At 42.4% G+C, this 23,478-nt stretch overlaps 1 protein-coding gene across 1 annotated transcript; it reads right to left on the minus strand.

Annotated features, from left to right (window-relative positions):
• Window positions 1-1,179: 1,179 nt before the first annotated feature.
• On the minus strand, window positions 1,180-22,015 carry dgkq (diacylglycerol kinase theta). The gene is made up of 23 exons (XM_030766312.1): window positions 21,793-22,015; window positions 16,080-16,159; window positions 11,491-11,590; window positions 10,336-10,421; window positions 10,083-10,208; window positions 8,689-8,842; window positions 8,178-8,252; window positions 7,969-8,069; window positions 7,627-7,841; window positions 6,324-6,414; window positions 6,078-6,132; window positions 5,696-5,757; window positions 5,418-5,568; window positions 5,070-5,108; window positions 4,425-4,540; window positions 3,896-4,047; window positions 3,477-3,625; window positions 3,173-3,351; window positions 2,954-3,054; window positions 2,585-2,731; window positions 2,175-2,286; window positions 1,888-2,040; window positions 1,180-1,562 (listed from the first exon to the last, which is right to left on the minus strand). Exons 1-23 carry the CDS (start codon window positions 22,013-22,015, stop codon window positions 1,461-1,463), a joined length of 2,769 nt encoding a protein of 922 aa, XP_030622172.1. The 3' UTR covers window positions 1,180-1,460.
• Between the last annotated feature and the right edge of the window lie 1,463 nt (window positions 22,016-23,478).

Below are 23,478 nucleotides of genomic sequence, written 5' to 3' on the forward strand. Positions count from 1 at the left end.
AAACAGTGTCAGGTACTAACTTGAATTTAGGATGGCATGTTCCAAAAACACTCAAACACTTCAAAGTCCTGTTCTCAATACTCTGTCTCACAGGGATTGGAATGTTGAATATTTCTTTCAGAGTAAGGAGAAATTACAAATTCCTCATAAGACGGAGAATATTTTAAAATCAATAGCACAGAGCACAGGGAATGTAGAAAGGCTGCATCTTTCATAAGGCTTTCTAAGTATGCATTGTCTATAATTACATCTGACTGAGATGGAAACAGCAAAGGAAAAAAAAAAAAATCTTTAAAATATGTGCAGGTCATGCCTGTTAAATGACTTTACTGCCTTCTCATTAAGCAGTCGTGGCAAATCTCATTTCCAACAAGCGACGTTGCCTCTTTCCAACATTAAAAAAAAAAAAAAAAAATCAAGTGAAGATTCTAGTGCAAAAACGTAGCTGCTTGGGTTAAACAGCGAGGAGAATCTGATGATTAGCTTAAAAGTGATGCTTAACTTTTTTTTTTTTTGACACTGTAGCTGCTGTGGTTGACACAAAATGTGAGGCACAAAATGCCATTTACAGATTGTCATTACAGTTCTCCAGTGAAGTTCAAAGACCGAGCTACGACAAACGTGTGCGTTCAATGAGCTAAAACATGAACCGATCGCACGGGCGTTTTCCTGTGCGTTCATTTGGTACTACAGGACACCTAGAGTACATCCAACTCAAGTAAGACATTACCACACGACTGTAATTTATAGCAGCTGCCCCTTGATGACAGTGACGTACAATCAATGAATTACATGGTGATTCTGTCAGTCAGTCTGTCTCATGTAGCTTGTTGGACTGTGTTTATGATGGCAAACACAAGCCAGCAAATGTTCTACTTACTAGTCAGAAGAATTATCCACTGCTACAAAGTTTAAGGCCTGTTGAATGTTTTGTGTGTGTGTGTGTGTGTGTGTTTACTCTTGCTACGAAAATTGACACAAATATCTGTCACTTGGTGCAATTTGCAAAACACATGTTGCAGTCATTGGCCTTTTCGCACACCAGCACTTTGGATCCAAAGTTTTTACATACTGACCGGAGTTGAAAGCGTTCATCCATCAACTGGTTTACGCCAGTTCTGCTTAGGATTAGCACAACTGAGAATGACTTTCCTGGTCAACAATTCCATGAAAAATCTCTAGGCAGTCACAATACTTGGATCATGAACTCACATTAAACAAAAAATGTGTAATGGCCTGAAGGCTGTTACAGAATCCAAAAAATCTCAAAGTTGCTTAACATGTCAGACCAGAAATACCCCATCTCCTCTTCGGTCTAACAGGAACTCTCATCAGCAAAAGCTTTGAGAACCATCCAGGGACGAGCTGACTTCAGAGATCCAGCCTCCGGCCCTGCGTGGTGAGCTGGATGTGGTCGGTGAGGAGGTGGTGCCATGGTAATACTGAGAGCCGCACGAGCGTCAGTGACTTCCTTCGCTGGGGGCGGGACTTTCGGAACGCCCCTCCTTCAGACTCCCAGACTGCTTCTTCTGTTTGCTCTTGGACTTCCTCAGCATCCGCACCTGCTCAGAACAAGAAACAGCATTTCAGTGGGTAATACTCATTATGTAGTTGATAATATCCAATGTGTTGTTATTATAGTCTAGTCTGAGCTAAAATTCCAACTAGAACTAAAACTCAAATGTCACACATGTAACATAAAGTATCTTATATATAGCATAAACATCATCAGTTTGACTTGTGTTGAAGAAAACCTGCCCTAAAGAAAATATGTATAAAATACAAATACAAATTTTTAGCAGCACAATTTGTGCAGCACAAAGGATAGCACTGTATGTGCATGTGAGAGAGTGAGAGAGAGTTAGAGAGGCAGACAAGGGTTCAGACCTTCGGTCCAGCGGCAGAGATGATGATCTGACCGGGCGCTTGGATCCAGGGCTCTCCGTCTACCTGCACTGGGATGGGCTTAGTCAGTATAATACGGATGTAGTTCCCCTGAGCGATCCGAATGCCAGACCGGAGTCCACTCTGGACCTGACCCTGAAGCATACACACAACACATGCAGACACACACATACACTTTCATACATCAGTGAACAGCTGCCACGAGGCTCTGACTGGATGAAAAATGGTCACTGAGGCAGTGTAACATGAGCAGAGGGCAGCAGACTCACCATATGCACAACCCCCGTCACTCCTACCACTTCCAGCAAACCGTCGTCTATACGAGGCTTCCCGTAACGCGAGTCATTATCCGAACCCCACAGGTCAGCACCAGAACCCCAGCTACAGAAAACACAAAACACAAACCACAGTCTTCTCTAAAAATGTGTATTGGTCCGTCTGTGTGTGTGCGTGTGTGTGTGTGTGTGTTTGTGTGTGTGGACGCACATGCATGCGTGCGTGCATGCATGCGTGCGTGCGTGCGTGCGTGCATGCGTGGGTGGGTGGGTGGGTGGGTGGAGGGGGGGGTCAGGGGGTGGTGGTCTCGGCTTACAAACCCCACATTTAGGAAATCCAAGAGAGACTGTTTTACTATGAAATGGAAAGAGAGGAGAACCGTATGTATTTTGTCTTGTAATACCTTGGAATATTAAGAAAGATCAGGCCTTCTATACTGGGGAGTTCCACGTCCTGTTTGTCAACTTGTAGTTTCAGGTCTTTGTGTAGATTACGTGTGTGACTCAGTTTCTGCAGACCCACCTTCACATACACACCCTTGTTGTGGAACCTACAATACACAAACATTATTTCTTAACTGTCACCGATGCCTGTTCCATTCAACACATTCCTTCACCCTTTTCACTACACTTCAAAACTACATTCTTTCATTCAGTCACTTGCAGGGTTTGAGAATTACCCGTGCCTTCAGGCGACACATTGATTCATTTAATATGTATCATCTGATTAAAGCAAATGTTTCAGGATTGAGTGTGGTCCTGAAAAGACTCGCCTGCTGTTGAATTTGTCAGGTTCTTCTTCTCGTGCGTGGTGGAAGTCCAGACTGAGTTCAGCGTCAATGCCCAGTCCAAAGTAGTTATTCATCTGTACTATCTGTTTAAGAGAGTTCAGTTAACTTCCAAGAATGTCTCCAAACAGCTAAAACATTAAAGAGCAGTGTCTCTCCCCTGCGAGAAAACGTGAGTTGTGCGGTGGGGCTGCTTTAAAATACCTTGGGAGGTTCTAGAAAGCCGTTCTCTTTTCCGTCCTCTGTCATCTCCTGCGCGTCCAGCAGTATGGTCCAGCGGTCCATCAGAACTTCCTCTGCTTCATCCACTGAGACGAGGATGCTGAAGGGATCCTCTCCACTGTAGCCTGCCCCCCAGCGCAGCACGCGGGCCAGGTCATTGCCTGGACAGCCAAAGAGCGCCGTTTAGCTGACGATGCCTGATTCTTATGCTACTACAACAAAACGATGCTAGTAAAATGATATCATGATTTTTTTTTTTCTCCAGTGTGATACCGTTCATACTGACCTGTGCCCAGAGGTACCACGCTGATGGCTGGTTCTGGACAGGCCAGTTTGTGTCGGATGGCTTCTAGGACCCCCAGGACCCAGCCTATGGTACCATCCCCACCACACACCAGGATACGGAAATGTTTGACATCTCTGAATGTGTGCAGACTGTTAAAAACACACACACACATACACACACACACACACACACACAAAAACATACAAACACATTAAAACTCACATGGTCAGAAGATTCATGCATTTTTACCCCAAATTAAGTGCTCTGGCACTCTCGTCAAATCTTTATTTAATTCTAACACCATCTACATGTTTATCATCACCACATCTCGAGAATGAAGAATAGTGTTGAATCATCCCCAAAGTCTTCCTAAAACAGTGGACATTTAATTTTTGACCTGTGATTAGCCCCATTCTTACCCAGGCAGCGGCCCTCCACTGGTGAGCTCAAAGACTTGGTGTGGGTTCAGAAGCTTCCGGAAACTGTACAGAATCTCTCTGCCTTTCAGTCCTCCGCTTTTAGGGTTAACAAAGACCAGCAATGGGGAACAGCCTTTGGCAATCTTATCATGCTGCAGGGACAGAACCGCAGTAGCATAAGCCATTCACTATGTCCAAGAGATACAAAGTAAAAATCTCATGACATTGCTTTAACACCCCTGCAATGTCATAGAAATACCAAATTAAATATTGCATTGCAGTAAAACCAATGGCCAGTAGAGGGTGCTAGTACACATCATATAGCCCTAAATTACCTCAGCTGATGAGCAGTTCCCAAAGTAACTACACATGAAAGGAGCAGCATGATCTCTAATCACATAAAAGACACGCAGAACTCATATCCTACCCTGCAAGGCTAGACTGGTGGAGGAGGTCTGGAGAAGTAAAGGCAACAGAAACACAATACATGTCCATTACCTTTTGATCATCTCTACAGACATGGGCTTACCAAGATTTCTGGAATAACCAGTGAGCTGAGCTGTTTGCCATGGATGGTGGAGTCTTTGGCCAGCATATAGATCCTTTCTGCCTCGGAAAAACAGGTGATCTGCAGAACCACAGCACCTGCGACCAAACCGTACAGTTAAGAAGACAATTTAAGTCTGCGCGTGGCTCAAGGTCATCTCAAGGTCTTTTGAACTCGTGTGATCCTAACGCTCCCGGAGCGTTGGGGAAAGGTTAGGGAGCGTATGCCGTGAAACAGAGCGTGCCAGAGGGGTAGGGGAGTTTTCTGTCAGTTCCTCCTCAGCACTGCTCCTCACAGCGGAGCATTGTTTCTGAAACAAGGCTCTCATTTAAGGAACAGAGGGACAGGCCTCTTTAGCCTGCCACACAGGGCTACACAGCAGCTACTCATCCCAGTGTATGCACCAGCGACAGTGTTGTCAAATAGAGTGCTGCTGTCCCAAACCAGCAGTATATTTGAGGACAATCACTGCCCTCTCATTTTAGGATGAACGTGCCCAGATGTCAGAGGACATTTCCTGTTAATGCACTAAGGGGCATGTGAGAGGACCAAGTCACTCATTCACTCCATGACCCTGGATTTACGGGGACTCGTAATTCTGGAGTGTTGCCATGGGAACGTGCTTACCTTGACCAGCATACACGTGAGTGATGGTGACCAGGTGACCTGTTAGAAAAAGGGGGGCAAACAGAGAGAGAGAGAGAGAGAGAGAGAGAGAGAGAGAGAGAAAATGCTAAATTTAATTGAGCTCTATATCATCCTTCACCACGGCTACAATCCCTAATACCCTGAACACATGTCCTCCAGCTCAGAAAACAAAAGGTCTAACTCAATATAAAGGGGCAGCTTTTTTCGGAGGACAGATTCCAGGAAAGATTAATCGTATGAAAAAAAAAAAGGGTTTGAGAGGATAAAAAGCTCAAATCTGAGCAGTCCGTGCGGTGCTTTAGCTGTACATAAAGCTGTCGAGCTTACTTTTGATGGCCAGGTGCTCCTGTAGCAGCTCCGTGTACCCGTCTTTACTTAAATCCACGGGTAGCCCTCCCACCAGCAGATTCACCTGGACCACCCTGTTCTTATTCTCCACTATGTAGAATCGAGTCTGATTCATCTGCTTCAGGGAAATCTGAAGCATAAACACACAAACACACACACAAACACACAGATGAAGAAGGAAAGTTGCTTGTGATGATCAGTCTCATTTGCTTCAGTGCACAGCGAATGCTGTGAAATACCAGCGAGATTCCACATACCTTTCTTATCTCCTGCAGTTTGTCCAGCACAAGTTCTTGACCAGTCAGTACTTGCCGCTGAACTGAGGGTGGGTAGAGAATGTGAGAAATGAAGGGGATGTTAGTAGAACTCCCTAAACAGAATGTACATACACTGGAGCAGTTCTGGGGCAAAGCACAGACGTTTACCAAGAACTATGAAAGAGGTCTTTATTTCCTAATATGTCTATGCGTGGAGATGAATACTCGGTATTCCAAGATGCGGTTAGTTAAGACCACAGTGGATGAAATCACAATCATGCAAGCCCTAAAAAAACATACATCAGCGCACGTAATATGACCAACAGACCTACATGTCTTCCTCCAATACTGTGACAAATTCTGTCACTTTTTTTTTTTTCACCTTGTTTGCTGTTCATGAGGACCTCCACAAGGTTATAGTCAGCCGCGTTTTCATCCTGGAGGGATTTACATAGACACAGAGGCATGACGTTTACCAAGGTTACTAGGATCTTCTAAAAGACAACGCGCATGGTGCCGGGTAGTCACTGCGCACTGTCTATAAAATGTCATAATCATGTTATCATCCTCTCGTAACTCAAGCGTGTGATCCTGTCTTCAGTGTTACGTCAACATGGATGGGAAATACCTGTTTGCCCAGCTGAGTGAGAACTTCTTTAATGACGGAGTCTACTGTACTGCTCTTCCCGACAGAGATGGAGATGTAAGCCACACCCAGCCTGATAACACAGGACAACAAGATACAAAAAGATAATACTTTTTAGAGGAACAATTTGCTAAAATGATTTCTTTCATCTACTTCTAGATACATAAACTACCTGATGGAAATGAAGCATTTGATCCCATAATAAGTCATGAGAGACTCGTCTGTTTTCATCTCATAAAGTAATACTATGTTTAAAAAAAAAAAAAAAACATTACTGTTGGATTATGTCATTCAATGGTAGCCAGTTAAAGTCAGACTGAATCATTTCTCTTTTAATGCCGAATACTCGTTAAGTCGTGACGGAGAATATTATATTAGCCATTTCATGCATAACAGTGTTTATACAGCACTCAGTGGAGTTATCAAAATAAGAATGGCATACGTCAACAGGACTCATAAAAATGAGACAACTTCATGCTTTAACTCTACATCATTATATCATTTCTTTCCACTGAGTATAAACTAAATGAAAATCTGATCTGGTGGAAAAATGCAATGAAACGAGTAAACGAGAGGAACTTAAAGACATCACGCTCTTATTTTCCCCATGGTGGTAAATATTTCCTAAGGAGTGAGCGCGGCCGTCAATTTTATTTGCAATCCGCTGGCTTTCCTGATTTTTACGGGATATAAAAGGTGAGAAAGGATTGAAATAAAAAAAAACCAAAACAGATAACTCTTTATAAAAAGGGAAGTGTTTGTTGTCTCGTCTTTGTTATCTGTTTGGGAGCTGCATCTAAGCTAAAGCATCACTGACAAATCATTATGTCTCCTTGGTAACTGAAGTCACAACAGTCTGTAACCACGGTTCAATTAAATTAGGAGTTTGTATGATGGCTGTGCTACACAGCCACTGCCAGTGTGTGGCATTAGCAGTAAATTACTGCCATCTTTGCCTTGTCCAAATTGTTTGGAAACAATCTCCTTTCTGTTTGGAATACATATAAACATCCCATTAAAATACTGATAAACCAATCTCCGAAATAACCCTCTAATTTTACTCTGAGATGAAAAATCTATGGAAAAAAAACCATTCAGGACGCATCTCTGAATGTCACAATGACATTTCTGTTTGTGTTTGCCTCGTTTTAAACTCTCTGTTACTACATCCTCTCATTGTGAATACAGTCCTCCCAGCAAAATGCTTAATGTGCTGAATTAATGGGTTTGACTGATGCGTTCAAGGCACAAAGACGCAGGATCCTTTCTCCGGGGCGCAACTCACTTGAGCCAGCCCGCGTAAATCTTCAGAACCTCTGATTCTTTGGGTTTGGCCCTCAGGAGCCACGCCTCCGGCACCCCGTCCTTGAAGACCGACTTGTTGTCGGGGGCGCCGTTACGGTTGATGATGTCATCGGTGAGCAGGGTGTGTTGGCCGTACGTCTGGAGCTCGTAGTCCTGAGGCTCGTCTGGGATGTAGAAGGCCCTCAGAGCTGCCTCCTGGGAAACACAAACCACCCTGAGTACAACAAGCCAAACGTCTGAGGACGTTAAACCAGTAGCTCCCAGTCTGATCGGGGACAAAGCCAATCAAAGGCATATGCTGAGGGAAGAATGGGCGTCTCACCACTACTTCCTCGTTCTTGGTGATTCGAGGAATAGAGACCAGGCGAAACTGGTTGCGCTTGACCGCGTCGTCTCCATCAAACACTTTAAGGATCTGCTTCCCTGTGGTAGAATATTACACCCTTTAGATGACCAAACAGGTTTATGCAAGAGGTGAAAGATACAGGATCTTGTCAGTTCCTGAACTCTGCACACAGCTGTTGGTTCTACCTGTATCAGGTGATGTTGCGGGCTGGTTCTCCTTTGTCGTTACAGGAGTCTGGGTATCAACATCATCCAGACTGTCTACAACAGAATGACACAAATAGCACTTTAAGACGAGCTGGTTGAGCAAACATGAAGTCAATAACCTCCGATATCCGATATACAAAAGGGTTTTGCAATCTACCACAAAGCAAGTTCTGCAAGACCAGCAAAGCTCTAAGATAGTAAGGCAACGTGTCATCGCGTCATTTGTTCTTCACAAGGTTGAAGAACCTGATCGCTGCCACACTTTTACTTATGAGGAGGAAGATTTTTTAAGCGCACACTTTAAGATGTCAATACAGGTCTTGACAGCAGTCCAAGTGTGAGTTTAAAGTATTGATCCCCTCTGTTGACCTTCCAGAGTCATTCCTTTTCAGTGGACTTCACTGATGCAGTACAAAGGATTTCAGCATAGCCTGTGAATCTTAATGGGTCAGTAGTATACTTATATTGACCACCCCCCCCCCAGGATTACCCAGCTCGCTCTGGGAGTTTTCTGAGATGCGGTAGCAGTGCATCTTGCTGAAGTTTCGCGAGCAGATGCGCACGCAGGCGGGATGAAGGATCATGTTCCGAAGTCGTCCGAAGCTGCACTCGGGGGGAACAATTACATAACAGGAGGCGTGCGCCTGCGAATGGATTAAAAAAGATTAAAAAAAAAAAGAGAGAGAGAAGAAAAAAAGATGGATTTGGAGTGAGTGCTGACACAGTGCAACGTGTGTAAAAAAACAGTGAAACGTGACACTTGCCCTCCGCACAAACAACCCCCCTCTCATAGCTGACATGTTAACGATATGACTTCAAACCCAACATCATAAAACCCAGTCCAATAAAATATGCAAAGTTCAGCGACACACACTAAGGAAATGAACAATCAGTTCAAAATGGTTATCAACATTCCTACAGATCGTAAAGGCGTATGCAAATGCATATTTCCTATTCTTTAGTAACACAATGGTAGCGGCTGACTCTCCCTTTCTGCGTCGGGAGATGAAAACTGCAGCTTTTGATGTGTGGTGGGGATGCAGTGCAGGGAACATGCAACCCCCAAAGGGACCTGGTTGGTGGGCAGAGAACATCAGTGCACAGGTCTGCGTTTAAAGCCAGCTCATCCGGAAGGCTAAAGCACTCTCCCCACTGCTGAGAACTGAATAAGTGATGACGCAACAAAGGCAGACGGAACAGGGCACCTACGATCTCATATGTTCCCCGGCGCTTTATGGTCATAATGTGCAGTACGAGCATCGGCACAACAGAACCAGGCCAGAGCAAAAGTTTATTTACGCAGGAAGCAGAAAGCAAACAGAACAGTGCATGGTTTCTCTCCAGACACTAACCAATGTCCCAAAGCCGTTAGAGAAGTGTCACACAGATGTAGGGGCTGCTGTTTATGAGCACGGAATGACAGAGGATCATGATGGTTTTTCACGGAGACGTGCGTCATAGAAAAACAATGAAAGCATTTCAAAAGAAATAATAAATAAAATGAATATCTAACGGCACTTCTGTGGAACGATAAAATTAAAACACGAACCTATGAAAGTAGTAGGGTTTTTTTATTATTAATTTTATTATTATTTCTAGTAACAGTCTAGCATGAGAGGGAAATATGTTTTGCAAATATCCTGCGCTGAATGAATTATGATTGTCTCTCTCTGCCATAGAATTCACTGACACTTTTCTTATGCATGCTCATTACTGAATCATGAACCAGACATTATAATAAATATTTTAATAGATAGCGATGTTTAAAACTTAATACGCTACTTTAAGAGGCAGTGCATTCTGGGATGGGTTTTTTTTTTTTGTTTTTTGATTTTTTGGGCGAACAAAGCTGCGGTCAGCTGGTATTAACGCCCAGGGGCTTACCGTGAGTCCGCACCACTCGCAGCGCATGCCTGACAGCACGTCCGAGGAACTGCAGGTGCGTCGACACACCTCGCACCGGGCCCCAGAGGACATGTTCCCCTCCCGCCAGTGATGATGGAATGTATCCTGACGACAGGGGACGGAACAATCCGGAATCAGGAAACGCGTATGACAACAATGACTACGGTTGACAAAGTTACGCCTGGAGGGAAAACTTTCGGGAAGAATTATTGAAACTTTGCGTCACACTCACATAGTCCTGGTCTCCGTCCTGATGGCACAGCCGGCAGTCGCTGCAGCTGAACTGAGCGCAGTCGCTGTGTACATGCAGCTCACACACTAAAACAGAGAGATGACTTTCAATCAGCTGCTCTTTCAAAATGCATAATGTTACATTTATGGCAGCGAAACTGCACAAATATCTGTGATATAAATAGCTTATCGTTATGGCTTTGCACTGTTTAAAACCTCATGTCCAAATACCGCAGGATACGAAAACAGAATTTGTCTGAATATGTAAATAACTCCTGATAAAAGCTGAAAGTCTTGTATACATGTAAATGTGCTTCTGTTTGATAGTGTTTTATTTAGTAGTTCCCATGAACTCCCTATTTGTGTATGAAAGAGAAAGAGAGAAAGTCAGTGTGATGTTTTTCTTTTCAGTTCCTGAATCAACTCTCTGTTCTTACAAACACAACCCACTGAAAATGGCCATTCCCCATTTCCATGGCAACTGGAGCTCTCCATCAAACAGGGACAGCAAGAGGAGATAAATGAGCAGAATCAGAGATACAATACAGAGAATTTAAAAAGAGAAAAGAAAGCTTGGACTGAAACACTGTGAAAAACACTGGAGATGTTTTACAAATATACAGCATATTCTGATAGGTTGGGTCTGTTCTCAGCTTCTCTTTACAGAGAGACACCCAATTAAAGCAGGGACTTTCAACATGCCGCAGTTATGAAACCCCCTATCTGAAACTGTCTGTATTACGACAGCTTGTGCCACCAACTGTAGGGGCGGCAGTTGCGATGTTATTACAGCAGTTATGAGGTAATGCTGATAGAACACGCAGTACTGTTAGTGCACTAATTATGAGGTAATATACAGTAAATGTAAAGGTAATATGAGTAATGCAGCCGTTTCAACAGAACAATGACGAGGTTATACCATTGGTTTGTTAACACACTAACTATGAGGTCATATCAGTAAGTGGTATTAGTACAGTAATTCTGGGTTTGTATCATTCGTGGTGTTAGTACAGCAGAGGTACTAGAAGTAGAACACAGTGCTGTGGGGAGAAACAGCAGAGCTGATGATAATAAGGTTGTCAGAAGAGACAGGTAGTGGAAGTTTTAACCGCAGAGCCGTGATCTCCAGACTCTTAGTGCCCGTCAACAAACTCACCCTCACAACGCAGGGCGGTGCTGCCCTCCAAATGCTTCCGACACACACAGCAGAAACGCTTTTTATGACCAGCTGGAGCGAAGCAGTGAGCTACAGGGACCTGTGAAAAACAAATATGACATCAGTCCATTATGGCGTCAGACTATGCTACTGTAAAATATTGACATACATGACAGAGGCAAAGAACAATTCAGCAGATATGACTGGTTGACTTGACCTCTTAGGAAGACAACAATTCCAGGTGCTCTTTTGGGAATAAAGCACACATTAAACTGAGGCAACAATCCGCTTTTAAAAATTAATATTAATAACTAGTCAAGCCTATAGTCACAGAACCTTAACTTTCAGTATTCATCAACAAACAAAAACACTTTAAAAGACTTAATTAGCCAAAGTTAGAGAAGCACTCAGATCTTAATAGGCATGCCTCTATACACCAACAAAGAAACTACGCAAACATGTGACCAACATCAACACTCATTTTGAGGTTTTGAGCTGCATGCTGAATTTTGCGTTCTCTTTAATTCAAGTCCAGATATTTTGTGAGGCTACTTTAAGCCAGCACAAGCTAAAGAGTCTTCACCATAGGTCTGGTGTCGTGCATGACTTTATGCCGAGACACGCAACAGTACGAAACTGAGCTCAGTAACAGATGTGTCCAGGAGCCTGGCTGTAAGGATGGCCCGTTGGTATTGACAGTAGCATATGAGTCGCTGTCACAGCGGCTAAGCAAACAGAGAGTTAATGCAAGGTAGCGCAGACACGACCAGGTTTATTCTTCCCTTCTTGTCTGACTCTGACATGAGCACAAGCTGACATGCCCTTGACCAGTTACGTTGTGTCTGCCAGCTCAGTAGCCAGGGGACAGATGTAGTGATCTCACGAACTGCCAATGACAATGTCACCATGACAGAAAACGATACATTTACGAAGATCGAAGCGTGATTCCCGAACCGTTTTACAAACAGCCTTGATAAAAAAAAAAAAAAAGAAAGAAAAAAAAGAAAAGAAGACGATGAAAGGAAAACGGAATTTATTTCACATAAAACCTTTAACCAGAGTTTCACCAAACGGTCGCGTTTTTTTTTTTTTTTTACGACGCGTCAAGAAACTGTAACGCAGCTTGATCTTCTTTGTTTTATCAAGTCATTTCTTGCATTTTGTTTAAAAGACAATATTCCTATTCATGCTATAAACAGCCAAGACACAAAACCACTCTTTCTCTACTTTCAACAGAACAAAGAAGACAATTGTTCCAACACTTTAGAACATAACTACAGATTTATTACTCTTAGCTGTATTAACCTTCCTCCAACCTATCTGTAGCCAAAGGGGCTTTATTTGGCGCTGGTGTGTGTAGGTCTAAATGGTGGGAACGAAGCAGGAGATGCCTGGGACTTCCTTCCTCTGTGGGTAAGCTTTAGAGAAGGCCCCGGCACAGAGGGCATGATGTTTAAAATAACTCTGAACCTCTTCCCTTTGACCTACACTAAGCTGGATGAGTGAAAAAAAAAAAAAAAGGTTTTATGTTATGTGTAATGACCATGGATTTTACCTAATACAGAAAACAGTGGATATAATCTGCACAGTGTTTGCGCGTGGTCTGTGCAGGGTTAAACCCAATGGTATCTTTTATCAGATGTACCGACCACTTCCTTGCATCACGCTAAATAGATTTCACACGTTGGTGAACTGTGGAATACATCTCCTCTTAAGCTAAAACCTGACAAATGGTTTGAGAATATGTCTTATCTCAGATACACCACTGTAGAGAGATTATGAATTCTCAACAGAGTTGGATTACTGTAATTTAATCCTAGCGGGGACCATTAAAGACTTGGAGCTAAATGTGCCTATGCAGGCAGTGATGTAATGCTATGTTCAATCAGACTGCACCCAGCTGCTCCTTGTGAAATGGTCCTTGTGTGTGTGTGTGTGTGTGTGTGTGTGTGTGTGTGTGTGAGAGAGAGAGAGAGAGAGAGAGAAGGAGAGTGGGTGAGAGTGTGAGAGAGAGAGAGAGCGAGGGGGGGTGGGGGGATTGTGACTATGACTGATTGTGGCAGCACTGGGGGGGGGGGGGCAGGGTGAGTGCCCCTGTGTGGTCTCTCCATGATTGGGGTCATCATGGCTCTACAGACAGACGACTTCTCATGGCTATTCTGCAGATTGCTCTGCCGTTTGATGGATGCTGCACATTTCTGAAACAGGGGTAGATCATTCTAGCAATCAAATAAGCCAAACCCCCCCCCCCAAAAAAAATAGCCACAACTCTTCTCAAAGGTATTACATCTTCTTCAAGGCCCGGCTAATTGACAATGACACAGGTGCTATTAAACTGGCTGTCTGAGCTGGGGAAGGGCATCCGCGATAAGAGATGCAACTCAATGCAAGAACAAAGGCAAACCGAAAGGTGCACCATGAAAAAAATGCTTTAGACAGAGTTTGCGGGGTTTTTTTTTTTTTTTTCGCTTATCACTTCTATACAGCCACCGACGGACGTAGCTTTTTTTTTCCATTTCCTCTGAAAGCATAAGTTTCCACCAACACTGTCATTATTTATATTCTCTAACCAAAAGTTTAGGGTAGAAATATAGCAAAAACCGAGCACTTTTTAACATGTTTTGTACAGCACGTAGCTCGACGTGAACAATCAACATATCAGCAGTTAGGTTAAAGTCTTTGTGTGGTGCCTTGTATGTATATAATCACTGAAAAATCATTCAAATGCTTTGCATAGGAACGGAACGACTAGTGACGTATATGGTCTTAAAATGTACACCATTAAGTCTTCACATTTGGTTAAGCAAATAAGTGACTCACACACAAGACTGCAAAGGTTAAACCCTTTGATTGTATAGAAACGGTAGCAAATGACCTCAGCTTAGTGAACCGCTTCATAGCCCTCATCTTAAACACAGCCTAACTGCAGCAAGCAGGAGGACCCAGTCAGGAATTACCGTGCAAAAATAAAATTGGCTTTTCAACATAGGCAAAGACAGGTTAGCGTGTTGTGGAAATGCCTTCTGATTGTGTTTGTCAAAAGCGGGGGGGGGGGGGGGGGGGGGGGGGGGGGGGGGGGCTTTGTGTCTATGGGTTCCATAGTAACCGTATCTCTTGGGACCACACAACCTTGTTGCCTGCATTTTGCTTTTTCTCACACAAACACACACACACACACACACACAAATTCTGTACCATGCAACCTTGAGCTATAGCCCTTTGTTCCCTCCTGTAGCGAACCATGTCCTGCTAAGAGAGGGGACACTTCCTCTCTGGCTCCCTTCATCCCAAGGGACTTCCTACAGTAGACTGCAGGGCATCCTACAGGAAGTGACCTCGTTTCCTGCAGCCGGCCTCTCACTCTGATCCTAAAGGTAACTGACTCCTCCTGACCATTCAAGCAGCAGTACGAAATGCCTCAGACGAATGCAGAGAGGGAAAGCAGATGGAACACTGTCTATCTTGAGTTTAAACTTGTTCACGAAAGGAAAAAAAAAGCAAAAGCCTTGCGCAAAATAATTCAAATTCTGAAATTCTTGGTATAATAATAATAATAAAAAAAAAAAAAAAAAAAAAATATATATATATATATACACGTTTATGTAATATGTTTATTCAAAGCTACTGTTGCAAATCACACGTGGGCTCTTGTAAGGTGCGAAACATAAGGAAGAATTAGAGGTTGTATCGCACCTCGTATAATTTCCACGAAACACGCTGGTTAAAGATTAATGGGGCATTTGTGTTCACAGGTGAATGAAACTTATATGGAGCATTCAGAAGGAAGGCTTTTTTTTGAGTAACTAAATAATTTATGTTCATTTCCATCAGAACTTTCCTTCAAACACAGCTGAAAACTAGAGAGAATATTTGAAAAAGCTGTTTTGTTTGCATTACGTATTCCCATCCACGCGGTGAGATAGCTGCAGCATGGACGATAATGAATATTTATTTATGCTTGTAAGGAAAGCTTAACGACAGTTAAGACTCATTGGCTTTCACCGTCCGCGAGACTTTCCCCCGTTGCCCGGCAGTATCTATGGAGATAGCTCCATGCCCCCTGTGGCCATGGGAATGAGGGACTGGTCTTTGTGATTCGCTGGTCAACAACATTTCTGTAACCAAAGGATCCCACAAGGCATGTGTCCCCAGTAGCCTCCTATCAGTCTTCCAAAGTCAAAACACTGAAAACTACAGGTGAGCAGCATACGAGAGACATCAGCACACTCAGACAGATTACAAGTTTGGCTTAAACCAAAGGCTCGGTTTACTTGTATTCGGTCAATCTCACACATTTTTAAAGATGTCCACGTTGTGAAAAGCCTCTTTCTATGTTCTTTTCACAGAACACAGAAAGAGTACCTCCAGGTAAAGCTTGTCTGAGATTTGTCATTGGAGAGCATTGTAGGACCTCCCGCTTTTCGAGTAACACCTCATGACAGTGTATATAAAAGTGAAAAGGGGAACTAATAATGTTCAGTGCAGTTGTGAGTAGAATATCAGCCTAAACACATGTGAGAAACTACACACATTGGTCACCACAGGACGTGCAGTGAGTCATACGGCAACCTGAGAGAGCTGTCACTCACCCGGACCAGCGTAGGGGCCATTGAGGAGCACACTGTCTTCACGTGCTTCAGACATTTCTCATGGGACATGAAGTTACACACTGGGTGAGAAAGGGAAACACAGTTAGTCTGTTAAAAATCACCTCACATCAGCAAGTCAAGGGAGGGCAATTAATCATGCAGAGAGAAAACCACTCGTCTTCACCAACAAGGTCCCTCCAAGTAAATCTGAAAAAAAAAAAAAAACCCAAAACAAAACCAAAACCCAAAACTGAACATCTTAGTTGTGCAGTTTCATTTCTTAGGGTGTAGGTTGAAGAACAGAGCCTGTTTGGGTGAGAGATCACTCTAACTTTTGGTTTATATATTGAAATACAACATAGGAAACACAACATCTCCAGTAAGAGGATCCTGCACACACTTCATTATTGTCTCAGTATCGTGAAAACATATTATAATGGAATGTACTAACGGCGCTGTCCCAATAGGTCATGTTTTCAAAAGCTTCGAAGTTTACATTTTCCCTTTCATAACACAGTTACAACATTAGACATATTTGACAGTCACGCTGGACAGTTCTACGAAAAAAATTTCAAGTCAAAGGTACTGATCTATTTCTGTTTTAACAGTGCAAAGGCATATTTCAAACTAACATGACTTTTTCATTTCCAGTGCGGTAAATCAGCCCAGATTGCTTTGATGAAAGCAACTGCATGTTTGAGAATTTTTTCATCTGGCTTGCGATCGTTTTTGATGACATCATGTTAGGCCCGGAGAACCTTTGCTGAGTACTATAGCGTGTTTAGAGACAAAGATATACCGCCTCTGCTGAAGAGTGCGATTTAAAGGAAGGAACAGCATCCTTTAAAAAGTCAGAGACGACTAACCAGGTGACAGTGCTGAACAGAAGTTTGAAACTGCTGCCTGGTCTTTTTTTCTTTTTTGGTTTAAATTGGATTTCATGTTATCGTTTCACATGTCAAAACAACATGAACAAATTAGGCCTTGAACATGAGATGTGGCACTTTACATAATTTACGCGTCTGACCAAAAGGGTTTTGGAATGATATGCGATTTGTAAAATGGGATCTGAAGTACACCTTTTTTTTTTTTTTTTTTTTTTGAACATTTTGTACCCTTGAACTGTTCACTGAAAATAAATGGAGATGCTAGGCCAGCCGTTCAAATAAAAATATCTTAATGCAGATTAAAAAAAAAAAAAAAGTTCAGAATGTTCTGAGCTGATGATCTACAACATTGAAGGTATGAAAAAGTCATGTCAGTTTGAACATCTGGTGGACTGCCCTTTTCATGGCAGTTTTTTTAATGCATGAAAGCATATATAGACAGAATATATAGAAGAAGAAGAAGAAGAAGAAGAAGAAATGAGAGCAGGAGATTTACATTTATTGCTAATTTATATACACTGTGGTGGACTGAGCACCTCTCAAAACTGCTACTGCAAACAGAGAAACAAGCTGTGTTCAGTCACTTGCCTGACTGCGGTTGGCTTGCTGCTGAACATACCGAGTGACGCATTAGTTGTTTTTTTTTTACACTTAGTAGTGACAGGAAGTGGGCATCTCAAAGCTCCGACAGTACCTGGCCACAGCAGTCGTACTGCAATTCACCAGTACGTCTATTTTATTTCTAAACCAGAAGACCATGGTATTACCTTCAGTAAAAGCCCAACCAGCAGAACATTCTGTGTCTGTCACATAAGCCATTAATACAGAAAGATGTGCATTAATCTCAAACCATAAATTACAATTGGGACAAGTATTTCATAGCAGAGTACATAATCACCACATTCATCATTTGTTCTGTCAGAGGCATTGATTAGAAATGAAAAAAAAAAAAAAAAAATTGATAAGTGACAAATTGACTAACAAATGTGGACAGTGATGACCAGTTCGCTCAAATCTTTGAAATAAAATAATAATGTTCATACGTGTTTCCTGCTCAGAGCTGTTAAGAGTAAAAACAGTCTGGAAGTGACAGCGTGTAAACAGCGTGTATGTGTAATCTATATTGTGGCTCTGTTCCCAACCTCTTCCTCTCAAGCATCCAGCAGCTCCGACTGCATTAGACTATCTGTTGCCATGCCAACCTGCAAGAGTAAATCACGACTTCACTGCAACGCACTGCGTAACAGCAGCCATGCATCTCTCCCCGATTCTGCCTGGTAACAACATGACTGTCTTTTAGCATCTGTCACGCTATCTCTGAAAGCTCTTGACCAGCTCATCAAAACATTCTTAACGACCTCATCCACCATCAGTCTAGACGATGACATGACTGAACACAGGGAAACATTCCCATGGTGAATCAGATGGTCAAGGTCCTCGTGTGCATCACTACATCCAGAATTAATTAGACGTGTGTCCAAACAACAGGTAAAGATCAAATACAGCAGACGATTCTTAGTTAAATCTCAGCTCAGACTGACTTAACATTCTTCTGTTTTACGACGCTGCATCAAAGTTTCACCCCTCTGATTTTTTTTTGTTGTTGTTACTGTTGTTGTTGTTGTTGTTCTAGTGGATCATTTCAAAAGTTAAATACATTTTCGAAAGTTAGAGAATATATTGTGTACTCTTCTGTAGCACGGATTAAATCCAGAAATGAAAATTCCACCAGAATGATGCAGCAGGGAAATCTCATCCATTTTATGCATTCATAAATAACATCTGCATCCTCAAAGAGCTCAAGTTCACACAAAGAACTGAGAGAAAAGCTTTTGCCTTAAGCATCTCGACTGTCTGGTAGCATAAAGAAAAGCACTCATTTCAGTGCATTAGCCTGCAGGTTGAGAAGTGACCAGCTTAACAGGCTGACAGCATTCTGTCCCACATCATCTCTTCTCACAGCAAATACCCAGTCACACAAGTAGCAATGCTTATCTGGGTACTGCAGGTACACGCCTGAAAAGAATTCAAGCAGGACGCCTCAATATTGCAACCAACTACAAAAGATATTGGTAAAACCCTTTGGCCAAAAACATAGGGTAATACATATCGAGTGATGAGTGAAACAGAAAACAAGTTTGAGAAAACAGGTTAATTAGGTAGGATTAATGTGTCGTCACGGTGACTCAGATGCTTGCCGGAACGCTGGAGAGCAGCATTTGTGGAACAAAGTGGTGCATCAGTCTTTAAAAGGCGTATGGTGCCAGAAATGGCCCTCAGACAATGATAACACTTCACAATGCTGACAAAGGCATTTTCTGCCTGTCCATCAAATCATACGGCAGTGTCCATTTGGTCTCTCCTGAGATAATCAACGCAGACATCCGCCGGGCTCGCTAGATTCATAGTCCCCACCTTACAAAAGTAGTAAAATACAAATATGGAGGAAATAACAGATAAAAAAGAAAAAATCATGTCTAATCAAAATGGTCTTTTTTTTATTGTGGTCTGCGGCCTTTCTCTGAACTGCCAGTTTTCTGTCACGCAAGAATGCGACTCTCTTCCATTTGCACTGGAGAGCAAAAATACAAACCAATCTTCAAAAGGTTTGACTGACAAACCTCAGAATGGTAACCCTCCCCTCTCACCCTCAATCAATCAATTAGAACGAATCTTCAATGTGTCTCCCCACACATGAACGCCTAATTAAGGATTCCTGGCCAGCGGAGGGAACATGCTCAATCGATCCATGCCAATCTCTCCCCTCTCGCCAGAAAGAGAGCCATTCAATCATTCCTTTGAGCAGAGTATCTTGGCAGGCGTGCCGAGAGAGAGAGAGAGAGAGAGAGAACAGAGAGCACTAAGGAGATTCATTGATCTGCTCTCCACATAGACTGTTAGACGCTTAACTTCTGGCTCCATCCATCGTAAAAGGCACTCTGTCTGCTTTTCAGTTTGGCATCTTGGGTGGATATATATATATATATATATATATATATACATACACACAATCACACGCCCGCGCACACACACACACACACTTGCAGAAAATGGACTTAGTAATGGAGACATCAAAAATTATACGAAAATCTACAAACTTAATAGACCTGGGCCACCCTCTGCTTTCAGAAAAGTTCCAATTCCTCTTGTATTTCAATCCTTCAAACACGTTCTGAATTAAATCCAGTGGGATCCTGGATAATTCCTCAAGGAGAAAAGCTTCAAGTTCTTGGGAGAATGACGCAGGTGCAAATCTGCTCCTTGCTATGCACTGAAACTTCACATGAAAGTTCAATCATGTTTAAGTCCAGCCATCAGGAAGGCCATTGAGAGCATCTGAATTCCTTAAAGGTTCTCAGAAATGACTCTTGAATCTGCTCAGGAATATGTGTGTATGTGTGTGCTACTGCCTTGGACATATAGGAACGTCTTGAGGAAGCAGTGTCTGCAGCACAAGGTTCACCTGGTTGGCAAAAATAGCTTGGTGGCCCTTTGCCATTATCTGCCCTGCAGAGCAATCATTTGACATGGTGAATCCCACAAGATGGCTGCCCATAGATCCACTGTCATGTTTTACAGTTGGCTAACAAGCAATGTGGGTTGAAGGCATCTTCTTTTCACTTTCTCCAGACATAAATATATCCGGATGTAGGAAAAAGACTAAAGATGACTCATCAGATCATATTACATTTTTCCACCACTCATGGTTCCAGGTTTTCTGCTCATTATACCTAGTTATGGGTTTTCATGCGCTGGCCATGGTTAAAAGCAGTTTCTGAGTGGCGGCCCTATCGTGAATAGCTTTAAGAAACTCGTTATGTATAGCGTTTGTTGAAATTGGGAAACTTTTTAGCCTGGTGTTTTGTCATTCTTTGAACTACATTGTCAAGTTTGCATCTATCCCAGTTAGGGAGCTTAGACTTGAAACCAACGTTTCCCTTTGCATTCGCAATTTTGATCTTTTTTGACATATGCAGTCATGATTTTTGTTAACGGTTATTGCCATTTTAAATCATTTGAAAGTTCTTTTCTTTTTTTGTCCATTATGTGCACTTCTAAACATCCTTCATCAAATACAGAAGGTTCAGTCAAACAAGAAAACTGAAATTGTCAGATGAGGCCTAAAAAACAACTGTGTGAATGGAATCTTCCCCACATATTGTTTATACTGTAACTTTGTGATTTTCGTAACCTAGTAGCCTATGACACGAAGATATCCGTTTCAAATAAAACTAAAATAACTTGAAACTCAACTTTATTTCGCCTCAGTAATATTATTAACTGCTGTTTTTATTGAAAGTTCTTTAGTTCTTAAGATGTGAATTTACCAAATTCTTTGAGCAGCGTCAAACCAGAGGTTTTAAATCAAACGACCCATTTTTATAAAAAACATTCATTCAAAAGAGAGAATGGCGGTTTAGATTAAACATTGTTTTAGTTCGCCTATCGATAACAAAGACCTATTTAATCCACAAAAAACGTGACAAATGTCTAAAAACAAGACGGCGCACACATATCTGAATCAATCAAAAGGCTTAGCTGATAGCCGAAAGGTGAGCAAAGGTCAACTCACTGTAACTAATCTCGACTGTCTGATCGCGTGGGGAAACTATGCAGTAGGTTGCAGAATAGTATAACACATCGTAATTATAATAAATCTACTGGTTTGTCTATTGGATGATATTTTACGGCGACTACCCCCGGCCACTGAAAAAGCCGAATTCTCTCTTAATGTCAACTGCACTAACAACACATTTCATTTGACAGGCTGTCCAAACTGAGAGTAAAAAAAAAAAAAAGCAATCAATATTTAATGTATTTCCTACCTTCGCATAAGAATCCTATAAGCCCCCATATAAAATCACTGCAGTGATGGCAGAACGTTGGCTTGGTTAAAGTCACTCTCCGAAAACAGTGTCCTGGAGCGCTGACTTGATACCTCGTCCGGGAACCGGGCGATTGTTGTGCTTTTTTCCTGCCGGAGCTAGGGCTCGCACTGGGGCTCTCTGCTCCGGGGTTCCCATGCTTCATTCGGCCACTGTCTGCCATTCCGAGTTCCCCACGCCGCTTATACCTACAAACTGAACTAGGCTATGTAATACGGAATAATGACTGACGGAGCAGCACTTCCGAAAGTAATGCTTCAGTTGCCAGTAAGCCGGGCTAATGGCTCATGTTATGTTAAACCACATCAGGTCATCCTTACAAATATTTCAATGTTCCCTGAATCACAATGGCTAGCCAGACGAGGTACAACCCCGGCAGCTCTGTCCGACAGTCTGGAGTTTATGTACAGGAAATCGACAGAATCAGAATTTTCTTCAGTAAAGCTTTTAAAAACACCACTGACAGACAGACAAACGACTAAAACACAACTTAGCTGTTGATCATCACCGACTATTTAAAAACTGAATTCAAGTACTCGAACAGGCGGTCAAATAAAGTAGAAAACAATCTACAATGTCCTGTACGATATTAAAGGTTTAGTCCAAATGATACAGTTTTGTTACCAGACGAAACCCTGCATTCGGTACGGCACATTTTGCTTGTTTCCATTTTCTCAGCAGCAGATATTTTCTACAACATACACGCGCAACTTCCGCCTGTAGTAATGTCCTACTTCGCATCGTCCGCGCGTCGGTCTGGAAGCAGCATGAGCATTTCAGACACAGTTGGTCTTGGTTGAATCGAGGCTGTTTTTAGAACACGGAATTCCGTCTTGACGTCGTTTCTTGCAGCTCATTATAGGATCCAGGAGAACATGATAGAGATGTGATGAATCCTGAGACACACACACACAATTTTGTTGTCTAGACGCGTCCCCGCGCCCCCTCGTTTCCAGTAAAAAAAAAACTAGCAGAGGTAAAATTCAGGAGCGTTTTAGAAGTTATTAAAAATGCAAAACATTATTTTACCTCAATCTCACGCCCCCTTGCTTTACGTCAGAAAATAAGCAAGATATCCAGATGCTTATTAAAAGAAAACTGTCGGCTAAAGTGACCAACAATTCAGGTGCATAAAACCCATGTCTGTCAAATAGGCAGCACAATCAAGCCGGATGCGGGATTTTGTTTCAGAACACGGTTCATTCTACTTGTCAGATGCTTACTGGTACACTGGCAAACTGAATAATGAATATTACACAGGGATGGAGCAAAAGCCTGCAAACATTTAGTTGTGAACAACTGTTACAAACTGGTTTTGAAATAAATTAAATACAACATAATGTGTTAACTCATGGCCTAGAAGAAGTACAATCAAGCCACAACTATATTTAACAATCAGTCAATGGACTACTTCAGCGAACAGACAGGTCTGGTCAATCAGCTGCTTAAACTCCGCAGATTTTCACATACTTTGCCCATACAGATAGCAAGGAATTTTGACATAATACATCGAGGAACGGACGTGAGCACCCCGGCTGAAATGTACAGTAATCTCTGGAAACTTGTACTGGTGTATTGCAAAGCGGATGGTGTTGGCGACATGCAACACTTTTTGTAACTTATGTT

This window comes from Chanos chanos, chromosome 2, assembly GCF_902362185.1.
Source record: "Chanos chanos chromosome 2, fChaCha1.1, whole genome shotgun sequence".
Classification (NCBI taxonomy): Eukaryota; Metazoa; Chordata; class Actinopteri; order Gonorynchiformes; family Chanidae; genus Chanos; species Chanos chanos.

Bases quoted from the DNA above. Each gene is read 5' to 3' on its own strand.
- dgkq (XM_030766312.1), bottom strand. From the start codon at position 22,015: ATGGCAGACAGTGGCCGAATGAAGCATGGGAACCCCGGAGCAGAGAGC. The intron at 8,253-8,688 runs GTAATCCTGGGG...ATTCTGTTGTAG, and splicing joins AAACTCCCAGAGCGAGCTGG to ACAGTCTGGATGATGTTGAT. The intron at 6,415-7,626 runs GTGAGTTGCGCC...CTGTGTTATCAG, and splicing joins ATTTACGCGGGCTGGCTCAA to GCTGGGTGTGGCTTACATCT.